Consider the following 12982-nt stretch of genomic DNA (forward strand, 5'->3'; position numbering starts at 1 on the left):
TCCTGATATGCCAGTATTTGCTGCTGGCTGAATTGTACTTTCTAGCAGATACCTGAAAGCCTCCTGCATCGCAGGATCAGCATGCTTTGGAGTCTGCTAGAAGTCCTGGTAGGACAGACTGGACACTGTGAGTTAAACATTGGTTTCTAAAATTCTCACTTCGAATTCAGTAGATCACAAAGTGTCTTGTGTGATAAGAGACTTACAAGTGGTAGGCACAATTCTTTCATAACTGTGCAAGAATTGTGAATAGACATATTTCATTCGTCTTCATTCACTTGAAATAAAATTAAAAATGATTCTGGATTTAATAATGTACTTTTGCTGAAAAGGCTTAACAAAAAATATAGTGGATTTTTCCACGTCTGATATACTGTTCATCTACCAGGAGTAAAAATGAACTATAACTTAAGACTTTCTGACACCAAAGTTATTTCAGTTATTGCTTTAACCTTTACTGTCTGAAGCTGTACAGCAAATGTATTACCCTACCTTTAGCTAAGAAGGGAAGAATTGCAAGTTATATAAAAATTTCCAAATTGACCCTTTTACACTTAGATTATCATTAATTTTCAAGTGAAATTGCAGGGAAATAGCAAGGACTATTAATCTGAAGTGAAACTAAACATTTATTTTTTGCAAGAAATACAGATAAATGTGAGTATTCACGCACAGCATAATGTTCAGTGAGATGCAAATTTTTGAAAGTTACACTCTTGCTTTCCATGTGTTGTCAACTGAATTTATATTGTGAATACATGCTATACTCAGTGATAAATATTTTAAAAGCAGAATCACAGATGGGGTAGGGTAGGAATGGCACACTACAGGTCATCTAGTTCAACCTCCCTGCTCAAGCAGGGTCCCCTACAGAACTACTCAGGAATGTGTCCAGACAACTTTTGCATATCTCCAGAGAAGAGCTCTGCAACTTCTCTGTGCAACCTGTTCCAGTGCTCAGTCGCCTGCACAGTAAAGAAGTTCTTCCTCATGTTTAGGTAGAACTTCCTGTGTTGCACTTTCTGCCTGTTGCCTTTTGTCCTGTTGCTTGGCACCACTGAGAAGCATTAGACTCCATCCTCTTCACACCCTACCTTCAGATATTTGTATACACTGATAAGGTCTCCTCTAATTTGTTTCTTCTTGAGGCTGAACAGGCCCACTCCCTCAACCTTTCCTCACATGAGAAATGCTCCAGTCTGTTAGTCATCTTTGGAACCTTATGCTGGACCTACTCCAGGAGCTCCTTGTGTATTATGTGCTGAGCAGCCCAGAACTGGACACAGCACTCTGGATCTGCCTCAGCAGGGCTGAGTAGAGGGGCAGAATCACCTCCCTCGACCTGCTGGCCATGCTCTTCCTGCTGCACCCCAGGATCCCATTGGCCTTCTTGGCCACACGGGCACACTGCTGGCTCATGGACAGCTTGTTGTCCACCAGGACCCCCAGGTCCTTCTCCACAGAGCAGCTTTCCAGCAGGTCAGCCCCCAGACTGTGCTGGTGCCTGGGGTTATTCCTCCCCAGGTGCAGGACCCTGCACTTGCCTTTGGTGAATTTCAGATGGTTCTTCTCTGCCTGTCTCATTAACCTGTCAAGGTCCTTCTGAAGTGCTGCAGAGCCCTCTGGGGTATCAGCCACTCTTTTCAGCTTTCTTGTCAGCAAACTTGCTGAGGAGGCATCTGCCCCTTCCCGAAGTCATTGGTGAACAAGTCAAACTACGCTGGATCCAGTGTCGACCCTTGGGTGACACCACTAGTGACAGGCCTCCAACTAGACTTTGTGCTGCTGATTACAGTCCTCTGAGCTCTGCCATTCCATCAGTTCTCAATCCACCTCACCATCCACTCATCCAGCCTGCACTACCAGCTAATGCAGTGTGTGTGTCTCCTTTCGTGTTTCTTCCAGAGATTGGCTAGTTGGTTGTTTCTCACTCAGCTCGTACAATATGCCCAGGGTAGTCAGTGGTTCCAGTGGAAAGCATTGATTTTGGTGGGTTTTTTTGTTTTTTTTTTTAAACAGCATCTGAAGCATTTGAATTGTTTGTCCTGGAAACGTTTTGCAAAAGTGAATGGATATTTAAATAAGTTTTTCAATTGTTAGAGGTCTTGACATTTTATTAGGTTAGAGATTAATTGCTTTTATTCTGAGTAACTGGCTCATCATGGTATTGCTACAGGAAGATAGTGTGATTTGTAGGTCTGAAAAAAGCTTCAACCCTCATAGGAATTATATATTTTTATATATTATACAAGCAAATATAAAAATATGATCACAAGTCTAATTAATCCTCTTTTGTTCATGGATCCTTTTGCTTCTTTTCTTTTCTCCCACCCCCCAGATCCTGGATATGAACATTTTAAAATAGCAGAAAAATCCCATGGTAATTGGATCAAACTGTATTTAGAGGGGAATAATTCAGAAATACTCTTAAATCTTGGCAAAAAGGTCCTGAAGCAATACTTGGAGGCCCTCAAGACTCTGAGTTCTTCACTAAGCAAACAAGTGGCGCAGTATGACATGTATTCGATGATGGTGGGGACTGTGATCATTATGGAGGTACGAAAATAGATCTTTCACTGAAAAGGTTAAGTGCACAAAAGCAAAAGTATCTTGGTTTTGACTATTTAATGTATACACTTACTGGTCTTAAAAATTACCGAGTATGAATTCTTAGAGCTGGCTGACATTCTGCTTGGATGAGGTTAATACTCTTTTTAATGATCTGGCCTTTATAATGATTCAAGAGCACTTTTGATATGAACTACTAATGTTTTGGTGTAGACAGTTACAATAAATATGTAGATGTGCTACAGCTTAAATTACTCCGCTATTAGTTAGCCTTCTATTTTTGAGTAGCTTTACTGCATTTAAAAAAAAAAAAAAAGTCTGGCAAGTAAATTCCTACCCATTCCTCTTTATCTAACATTGAGTGTAGTTGCTCGAAACAGGCAATACCTTATATGGACAATTTTCACAATTCCAGGAATTGTTCTTCGTGCTGATGGGTTTAGATCCCTGAAATAAATACTTGCTGTGAGGTGCTGGGCTGCCACGTTGTATCTCCCGTAGGAATAAAGATAAGATATGCCATGTCTGGAATTTTAAGTGGATTTCTTCAACTGATCTCTTGGGCAAAACTCAAATGCTGGAAATAGCCTCAAAAGCCTGGAAATAGTGTAATGCTTTGAGAACCGTGCTGAAGGAATAGCATGCCTGGACACTGAACTTCTATGTACCAAAGTTTGCACTGACCTTTTAGATTACAAGGTTGTCAACTTTTCTGAGTAAAAGCATTTTTCCATAGGATGGAGGTACCTACTACAAGCTTAGCTTAGTCCTTGAATGTGGTGCTGTACAAGACTCTGTTACTGTTCAGTGCCTGGAATAGATAACAATATGTGAGCAGTTCATTAATATTTGAGTCTCCTCTGTCCTGGCAGGGCTCTGTGCCTTGTCTCCTATTCACTGCTCCCTGCATACAGAGTACTTCTGAAATGGCTTTGTGGTTAGACTGCTTGGTGGGGTTTGTCCCTCTGCTGATCACCTCAGAGGAATGAGTTCCACTGTGCCCTTGGGTAGATGAGATGGCAGGTTCTGTTCCTGCTCTATGGATGGAGGATCTGGAGGTGGGCAAAGTTCAGTGCAAAGCTGAAGTGCTTATATTTCTTTTTTGTTCCTTTGTTTTGGAAACCCATGGATTCAAGCTGTGGACAGCTGAAGCACTGGATTATTTTTTATCTTCTGAAATGCTTGTAGATGCTTACTGTTTCTAGAAAACAGATCTTAGGTATTATACTCAGTGGGCCTTCGTCAAAGACACATGCAGCTTACTAACCATGGAAATGTTCAAATTTTCATTGAGCAGTGTGTGCTCAGCATCACTGTAAGACTTGGTGCAAAGAGGCTGGAGTTTTTTATTTTCTCCAGTGTAATACTCAAGAAACTGCCTTGTTTTCCAAAATCTTTTTGTCGTGATATGTGTTTTCCACCTTTGCTGAATAAATAACAGTAGTGACACTCACATGTCACTTCAGACTACACCGTGCTAGAAATGCTGTTTATCGGATGAGGAGGATGCCTCTGGGGCATGGACTGATAATACTGCACTTGCTCAAAAGACCTAAATTTAGTTTTGTAGATAACTAGTGCCTTCCTACCGTGAGTGCTGTCTTTGTTTTAGTTTTAAGGGCTGTGTTGAAATGTAAGACCTAAGCCAGTTCGATACTCTGAAGATGCATATTTTCATAACCAAATGAAATGTGGAGTAGAATATGATGAAGCAGCAGATGAGTGCAATGCATTTGATATTTTTTGGTCTACTTTACTGTATCTCACTGTAATGTGGGAAAAATTTAGGCAGAGACCTTCACAAGTGGCAGTGAAAGATTACAGGTTGGCAGTGGTCTGTTTTTATCTTGATTTGTTTTAATCTTGCCCTGGCAGAGGCTGATTGAGGTCAGCATAGTCCAAGCTCCATCTGTTCAGCTTGCAACGCGTTTTAGCATGTGGCTGAAGTTTCTTATTTTTTTGTAAAGGTTTGTACAGTAGCAGAAATTTTCATTGTATTATTCATTTCCACTGCTGCAGTTACCTGAGAGAAAACTTGGAATTCTGCCTGATCTGTGTGCAGGTTAGAGCAAAGTTAAAGTAAAACCAATAAATCAAATTAAGATGAGGAGAGGTACAAAAAATAAATACTGGGAGAATTCATAAGCTTGAAATTCAGCATACACTTGTGTGATAGTATGAGAACTTCCCCTGGTTTGAGAAGCTATTTAACTCAGCAGGATCTCATATATGTGTATCTGTCATACAGGAGGTGAATTGTCTTTGATAGAGTGCATGTAACTTCAGGCATTTACAGGTGACAAATAATGGGTCAAATTTGTTTGCTTACGAACTATTTTGATGTTGGGAGCTCTTACTTTTACAGGGAATAAAGATCGTACATCTTATCAGTTACCACAGGTGAGGAGGCAAATGGTAATTTATTAAACTCGGGAACCTGTGTGTCCAAGCCCTTAATAAATGAAAACACCATCTTGGATTCTCCCATTTATATGGTATTATCTTACTGGGGGAAAAAACCCCTATATAGTTCTTCACAGGTTTTTTTTTGATGAACTATGTGTACTAGCAGAGTGACATGGATGACTACAGCATGATTTTTTTTTTTGTGAATTCTCACTGTATGTTTTAGCTAACCCCAATTTTTAAAGTATTAATTCCCTATTTTTTTTTTCTAGGTTCTGCTGCTGCTTTTGCTCAGCGTTCCAAAAGCTCTGAGCAAGAGGGCAGAATTTGAAGTGCCCCTCTCCCCTCCACTATTCTCTCTGCTGTTTTATTTGATGTGCCTGATGCTGTGTGCGGTTCATGTCATTGTATGCACGTCAGCAGAAAGTTTGTGCTATTTCTGCAGTATGTCCTGGCTAACAGCAGTTGGAGTGATGATGCTGATTTCTGCACTCATGTGTGGTATTTTATCTGCTATTGCAAAGATCTTTGAGAATTCCCGACTTCCACTGAAGGTGAGAGCGTGCATTAATTATGGTTCAAAATGTTCTGCTTTTCATGGTGTGCTTTCAGTTAAAATTTTGTTAAGTTTTCTCTCTGTGTGCCTAGAGAAATTTTTATTTTGTAATGTAATTTGAATAATTTAAAGTTGTAATTGAAATGCGGTGTTTTCACTGTGGCATGATACCGATTGTATCATAAAGATCACAGAAGTGCTTATTTTGCCATTACTTGAAGAAATGTTCTAAATGTTGTAAAATACTTTGCAGTTGACTTCGTGGGATTGGAAACAGTTATGCTGTGTACAAATTCTATGTTGTTACAGTGATGTTTCAAAATTGCAATTAAAGCAGCATGTATGACACTTTGTAACAACATGCCCCAGTGATGATCTGTCCTTTCCAAATACAACAGACATTAACGCTCTGATAAGAAAATACTTTGCCAGTACCCTATTTTCTTCAGTGCAATTCACTTCAGTATATTGAAAGTGACGAAAAAAGGAGATGTTGATAGAACTTGTTGTATCATTCTTTTATATTCATCGTTCACATGAGACTTAGATGTGTCTGATCATTTAGGTAGACTGAAGTATATTAATAGGTCAGCTACAAATATCTGCTTTATCAAATCAGAGAAAGAAGTTTCCTCTTGGGTATAGCTGCTAACAGAATAGTCTTTGTAAGTGTAAATCACAGTTTGGTTTTGGTACTGAAGGTTTTGTGTCAAAGTAGTAGTAATGTTTTGCTGCCAAAGCTAGTGATGCTTGTGTGGGTCTTTTTTTAGAGTCAAATGAAAGGTGAGGGTAAAATTCATCAACATGAATGGAGAAATCTTCTGAATGAGATGTCTAGTTTTACAGTTTGTTAACACAGTTGGTACGTAGGGGTGTGCTGTTTTTTTAAGTGGACTCAGTTCACTTTTGCCATTTCTGATCTGTTCTGCTTAGGGTTCTTATTAGCTTTCTGTATTTTATTGTGAATGAGGTAGAAATTAGTCTTAGAAAAATAATATGGCCTTGGAATAATTCATGCTCCTGTGTGTTCTGTAGAAACCTCACGTTTACTTGCCTGTTTTCCATCTTGTTACCAGTTTTTCTAATTTTAGTGGACAGTAGGAATCTAAATATGACTTTCTAGACTTGCATAAAATTTACAGACATTCCCCTTCAGTAGCATTGAGACCAATGACAACAGGTGATAGGTTTTTTCTCCAGGTGGATAGTCTCAAAGAATCACAGAATCATGAAATGGTCTGGGTTGGAAGGGACCTGAAAGATCATCCAGTTCCAAACCCTTTCTCTGGTCAGGGATATCTTTCACTGGACCAGCTTGCTCAGAGCCCCTCTAGCCTGGCACTGAACACTTCCAGGGATGGGGCATCCACAGCTTCTCTGGGCAACATGTTCCAGTGCCTCACCACCCTCACTTGAAGCAGATCAGCTGCTTCAAGTTGATAATACACAAATGAGGAGGTTTTCAGCAATGCTTTCCAGGTTTGTGTGTGTGTTTGTTTTCTCAAGGCTGGGGCAGATAAAAATAAAAAATACTCGATTCTCCATCCCAGGTCTGCCTGTGATCAAATTCCTACTTGAGATACGTCTGAAAATGTGGGAAGCTTAAGTATGTCTTATGAAGTGCAGGTAATAGTAATTCTGATTGGGGCAGACATGACTTTGTATTCAGACCTGTAGAAATACCCTTTTGTCCTCCTGTCTTCAGTCCTATTCCATAGGTGACTGGATTGCAGTATGCGTATCTCATCTCGTCAAAATCAAGCAGGCTTCATTCCAGTCATGGATAAAAGCAGTGACCTGATTTTGATTAACCTTTTTTCCAGTTTGAGGGCTACTATAGAATGATATTGTGGGATTTTTTTAGGGTCACTGCTTATACAAATATAGAGCCTGGAGAAGGTGAAAGGAGCAGCGTATGGTCTGGTGCTGCTTGCAGTGTGGATGTGTCCCAAACGCTCACGTCCATTTTTCATCTCCTTTTCCAAAGGAATGCCTAGACTTTGGGGGGGAAACTTGTTGTCTTTGTATGCTGTGTGTTGATCCTGAAGGGCCTTCTGCCTGAGTTAGGAGTACCACTTATGCTAAAGTAACTCTAAATCCAAGTGTGTGTGACCACAGTGCGAATCTGTGGATGGGGCCCACTTCTGAAAGAGCTCTGAAACCCTGATCTTCTGATGGCAGGAGTAGAATCCTGAATCATGGTCTTGCCAGTTAAAAAAAGCTAAAAAGCCTTTTCCAAGCTCAAGCTGTACGATAAAATGTAGGTATTTTAGAAGTAATTAAGATAAGCTCTCCTGTTAATGGCTTCAGAGCTTTTTTCCTTCAAATTGTTTCCGTTCACATCTAAAGATTTCTCTGAAGTGCTTCTCATTTGTAATGCTTTTTTTCCCACTGTGGCTGAATATAGAAACTGATTACCAAGTTCATGAATTTTCTGAAGACCAGTGCAGGCAGTGTTAACATCTGCTTCCTGACTGTTATTTATAGCTTCTGATTGCTATGTTTCTAGCAGCACCAGTCCCTTCTTTTAATGATACTTAAGGCTTTAAATAGTTCTGCAGGCCTTTATGAATTCCAGAAAATCATCAAAAATTTTAACTTTTTGTTCATAGCCTCACTGTAATTGCTTGGTAGTTGACATAAGTATGGTGTTTACTACTACTAGTTGTGGTTTTTTTCTCCCTGTTGCTGATAGAAATAAAAATTAAGCTTTTTTGAAACTAGAACACAAAAGTTAAAGCTTGTCAAATACAGTTTTTAAGAATTTTCATTATGCAGAATTATAGTGTTTTTTTACTGCATAAACAAATTGTTCCTCTTTCAGTTTATTTTGAAGTACCCTGTTCATCTTACAATATTTTTGGGTTTCCTCCCCTATGTGATATTCTTGGTTAAATGAACAGTGATACATTTTTATGGAGTTACATCTAAAATTTTTTAGAATTTTTTGACTTGAGGAATTAAAAAGATGATTGGGTGATGTCTTTACCAGATAGCTTACAAAAATGATCCCAAACTGCTATAAAAATGTAGCAGCAAGTTTCATCTGTAGTACTTTGCCATGGGAAAGTTACCACCATAGGGAATCAAGACTGGATTCAGGGAGCTCAAGTATCAGAAGGGAGCAAACTGCTAAGTGTTTAAATTGTCAGTGATGGTGGACATGAAAAATAAAATGTTTCTTATCTGAAAAGTGATTGCAAAATTCCGCAGGCATTAACTGTGGATGGTTAACATTACAGAAGCCAGATAACTGGAATTGGACACAGAAGATAGACTACAGGAGGTTTTATTTTGAAGTGAAGAAGTTTCAAAATTTACTGGTCAGAGGTTCACATACTTTATCATTTATGGACTGGCATTTCTGCAAGCTAGCAAGATGTGTTCAAAGACAGGGCAAGGGGTCAGTTTCTGTATTAATTACTAATGCTGGTACGTCAGTTGTTAAAGCTACCTTGGCTTGGGAGATGATATGCTTAGATTTGAAGCCTGGGACTTATGCATTTCTGAACAAAAGAGTCTGTATTAAGTTTGTTTGCCAAGATAGCAGTGAGAATCATACAGGTCTTCTAGTGTCTGGAGTGACTGCTGAGTTCCTGAGGCTTGGACGTGTTCAGCAGCTAGAAAGACAGAACTGTGAATAGCAGAGTAAGACCTACATTTCTATGCCTTTAAACCACATCTAAGAACTAAGTACAATCTAAATAATCTAAGGTCAGACTGTATATGACACTGGACTCGTGACGTACCTAATAAAGCACAGTTCAAACATAGGGGATTGCCAGTAAATTTAGAAAACCTCAGTGGAGATATTTTCAGAATTTCTTAGATTATCAAGGCACAGATTATAATTTGCAACATAATTTTTGATTCTGCATAGTGACTTAACTGATCTGAAATGTGGTTTATCAGTAAATGTCATTGGATTTTAATCCTTTGATGTGAATGTAAGAGTAATTTTTTTCTCTTTTCACTGGAATTGTGAGAGACAAGCAGGCAAGAAATACAGATTTTGACTCTGGGACATTTCATGCTAATGCCATCGTTCTCATGAGAGTTTTATATATTCCTCATTGATAAAGCATCAGTTCTTCAGTTTTCATATCAGTTGCTGACAGCAACCACATACAAGAGACCAATTGTTCCATAGATTTTCTGTTATGTCTTATAAAGAAGATGAATTATATCAAAGACTTGTTCATTGTCATTTATTGAGGGTCTCAGATTTCTTTGTCTCTTCAAGCAGATAATACTTAAATGCTCATTATTTAGTTAGCCAAGATCTTTAAGGTCAGCATGATGGAATTATTGGGATTTAAACTTTCTGTAGTTCAGTCGTGTACTGTTCTTGTATCAGCTTTGTGAATTTCATGCTCTTTGGTCTTTGCACAGACTACCTTGTCCTTTTATTCCAAATACCAGCTTATGGTATTTGCTTTTCAGAATAGAGTACTAAACAAACCGGAGTGGTCTTTCGAGCACCAAAGAAATATCAAATACTAGTAAATTTAGATTGGCCCTCAGCATTTTTTTCAGTTTATTAGTATTTTTCCCCCCATTATTGTTGTGTGTAACCTCATGGAGACTTTTTTGGTTGTGGGTGTTTTGGTTTTTTTCTTTTTTAAAGTGAAATGACTTTGGTGTAATGTATTCTTTAACAACAGAGGAAATGAAAGGACCGTGAATAGGTGATAACTGTAACTATACCTCCTGGATTCTTTCACATACATCTCTTAAAATTTTGATTTTGCAAAAGTTGTTTTCCCCAAACCAAAATTCCAGAGAGGGTTAACTAGGTTCTTGCATCAAGTGTGTTTGTTGTCTTCTCCATGTTACATGGTCCTGCTTATTAAACAAACGTGCATATGCTGCTGTCAGTAAGTCATAAACACAAGACAGAATTGCATCTAAGATGCTCAGAGATACTTGTATTGTTTACACCTGCTTTCTTGTTACCTGCTCTAAGATTAATGAGTTTCGATATTCTTCTAACATTTGATTGAAACAGTTCAGGAATTGTAGTACACTGTGCATTTTTCAATGCGAGTATTTTCTCTGTGAATTTTATCTCTGTGAATGTTCACCATGTTTTTTTTGAAGTTTGTTCATAGGTCGAATGTGGGAGGATGATGTGGTTGAAATATGCAGTTAAAGAAATGAATGTGACAGTAGGTTCAGAGATCTTTGTTCTGAAGTAAAAATGGCATGCAGTAGTTTCAATTTGGCTTTTAAATCGTTATCAGATGCTTAAAATACCAGTTTAAGAAATAGTTTGTGATATTCTCTAATAGAGCAAAAATTGAGAAAATAAAATGGTAACGGATGATTTCGACTGTGTTTTTCTCAAAATACTTCACGAGTATGTAACCCTATTTGTTAAGGTATGTTAGGGGGCTCAGTCAGGAAAGTGCACTGACTGGCTCTTGCTTATATGTAACTGGCTCCTTTACCCTTTCTCCTCTCACTTTGCTCCCTGCTTCCATTCTATTCCCTATCACCCCCTCTTCCTCACTTTTGACACCTTCCTGAAGCATCGCTTAGGGAGTTGGTCAGATATCAGATATCCATAATACCCTTGGTCTGTCACTCCTGCCTTATCTGTTATAAAGTCCAGCTCTTCAGAGCTATGCCTGTGATTTCCTAATGGCCCATCAGTTAATGGCTGAAGAGCTCTGGTCATCTTTGTGCTCTCCCTTAGTGCTTATTTATCATGTTTGTGTTTCTCTGTGGTCTTTTTATGGCTTTCCCTGTGTGCTGAATGGTTCTTTACAAGATAACATCAGTGAACTGGTTGCTCTCAACTTCCACATGCCCTTACGTTCTCTTTTTAGCCCTGTCATCGAGGGCAGTGATGATGAGGCAATTCCAATTATCTGCTGAGAACAAGAAATCGAACTAATGGAGGCATTAGACAAAAAATACTGTGGTTTTAGATAGGCACAGTGTGTGAAGTAAATAATAGATGGGTAAGGTTTAAAGGAGATTTTAAGCTAAGCAAGGTTAAGGGGTGCCATCAGACAGTAACTTTTGTTCATTTGAGTAGTGAACTCACTGTATTGAGTTGAGGATATCACAGGTTTAAACTATTAGAAAATTACCTTTTATCTGTATCTCAAGTTTGATTTCTGCAGGATTTCTGTTTTTACTTCTACAAATGTGCAACAGAGAGTGAAGTTGTTTAGAACCTTTTGTCACAGGATGGTAGGGAATCTGCACAGTTATGATTGTTCGTAGAGAAGTTTGAGCCCTTAAACAGAATGCAATTATAAAAATTATTACTATGTTGTAATGCTAACTAAATATGCTACATTGAAATGATTCTTGTGTAAGTGTTTGAGATTCGTTAAGATAGAAATAACTTGTCTCATGATTTATTTTGTTTTCTTAGAGGAAATTGCTGTAAGCACACTGTGAATACTTACACAAGATAAATTTTTACACCCTTTCACCACTCCTGTGCTTTGTTTTTTTGTTTTCAGAATCCAGGTGTGTCCAGTTCTAGTTGGTCAGAAATAGATGTGCTGATTCTGGCTGGAACAATTGGCCATGTTTTGAGTTTGGGGGCAAGCAGTTTCATAGAAGAGGAACATCAAACTTGGTATTTTCTTATCAATACGCTTTGTTTGGTGCTGTGTCAGGAGCTTTGTAGAAATAATTTTCTTCTAAAGGAATGTGACCCTCAACATAGCACCAATGTGAAGCAAAATTTTGATAGTCTTGGGGAAACCTCTGATTGCAAGAATATAGACATTCCAGCAGCAAGTAGTTCAAAATTGGACAAGGCCACATCTTCATCTGAATTCATGAAAGGATCACATAAGTGGATAAGCTTAGCAACTCCATGGGTCATCCTTATTTGCTGTCGGCTACTTCGATCCTTGAATCAGACAGGTGTCCAGTGGGCTCATCGACCAGACTTTGGGCATTGGTTGACAAGGTGGGTATCTGATTTACAGTCACACTTTCTGCCTTATTTAAAAATCAATGTGTGCTTCATTTGGTGAAGTACGTATGTATTTCTGTGCAGTCTGTGATTAGAACGTGCTGCAAACATGCAAAGCAGATAGATGAGGAGGTAACATAAGGAGTTTTTCACTGCTATTTCATGCAGAAGTGATTCCTTGTGTGCTATCAGTAGTTTATAATCTTTGCCCTGCGCTATGACTTATCTAATTAATGCCAATTATACACGATAGGTTTATCAGAAGCAAAAAGTAAATATTTTCCATATGTAAGTCAGGAGTGTCTGGTTTGAGAAATTAAAAATCGCTTAATAGAATTAAACCCTTGAAATTAAGACAGGAAGGTTCTGCATAATTCCGAATGTTATGAAATCACAGGAGAAGATGCCTCACATAGAATTTTTCCTTGTCTATCACAGGCTTTTAACGTGTGGGTGGAAAACTGAAGGAATTTTTTGAGTGTAATATGATAAACAAGAAGAGGAATTTT

The 12982-nt window shown here is 38.5% G+C and overlaps 1 protein-coding gene across 8 annotated transcripts in view; it reads left to right on the top strand.

Moving 5' to 3' along the window:
- PIGG (phosphatidylinositol glycan anchor biosynthesis class G) overlaps window positions 1-12982 on the top strand; it is a 90019-nt gene that overhangs the window by 17429 nt on the left and 59608 nt on the right. For 7 of the 8 annotated variants that reach the window (XR_005562815.1, XM_027745155.2, XM_027745152.2 and 4 more), the window contains 3 exons: window positions 2339-2556; window positions 5247-5528; window positions 12010-12467. Coding sequence is in view for 6 of the 8 variants with exons in the window: in XM_027745155.2 (XP_027600956.2) it covers window positions 2339-2556; window positions 5247-5528; window positions 12010-12467 (958 nt within the window). In the remaining 2 variants the exon portion in view is untranslated. The remainder of the gene's footprint in view (window positions 1-2338; window positions 2557-5246; window positions 5529-12009; window positions 12468-12982) is intronic. The other variant, XR_003545345.2, reaches the window with a different exon arrangement.

The sequence above is a fragment of the Pipra filicauda genome, unplaced genomic scaffold, assembly GCF_003945595.2.
Source record: "Pipra filicauda isolate LSUMZ 115617 unplaced genomic scaffold, ASM394559v2 scaffold163_size1657671_pilon, whole genome shotgun sequence".
NCBI lineage: Eukaryota > Metazoa > Chordata > Aves > Passeriformes > Pipridae > Pipra > Pipra filicauda.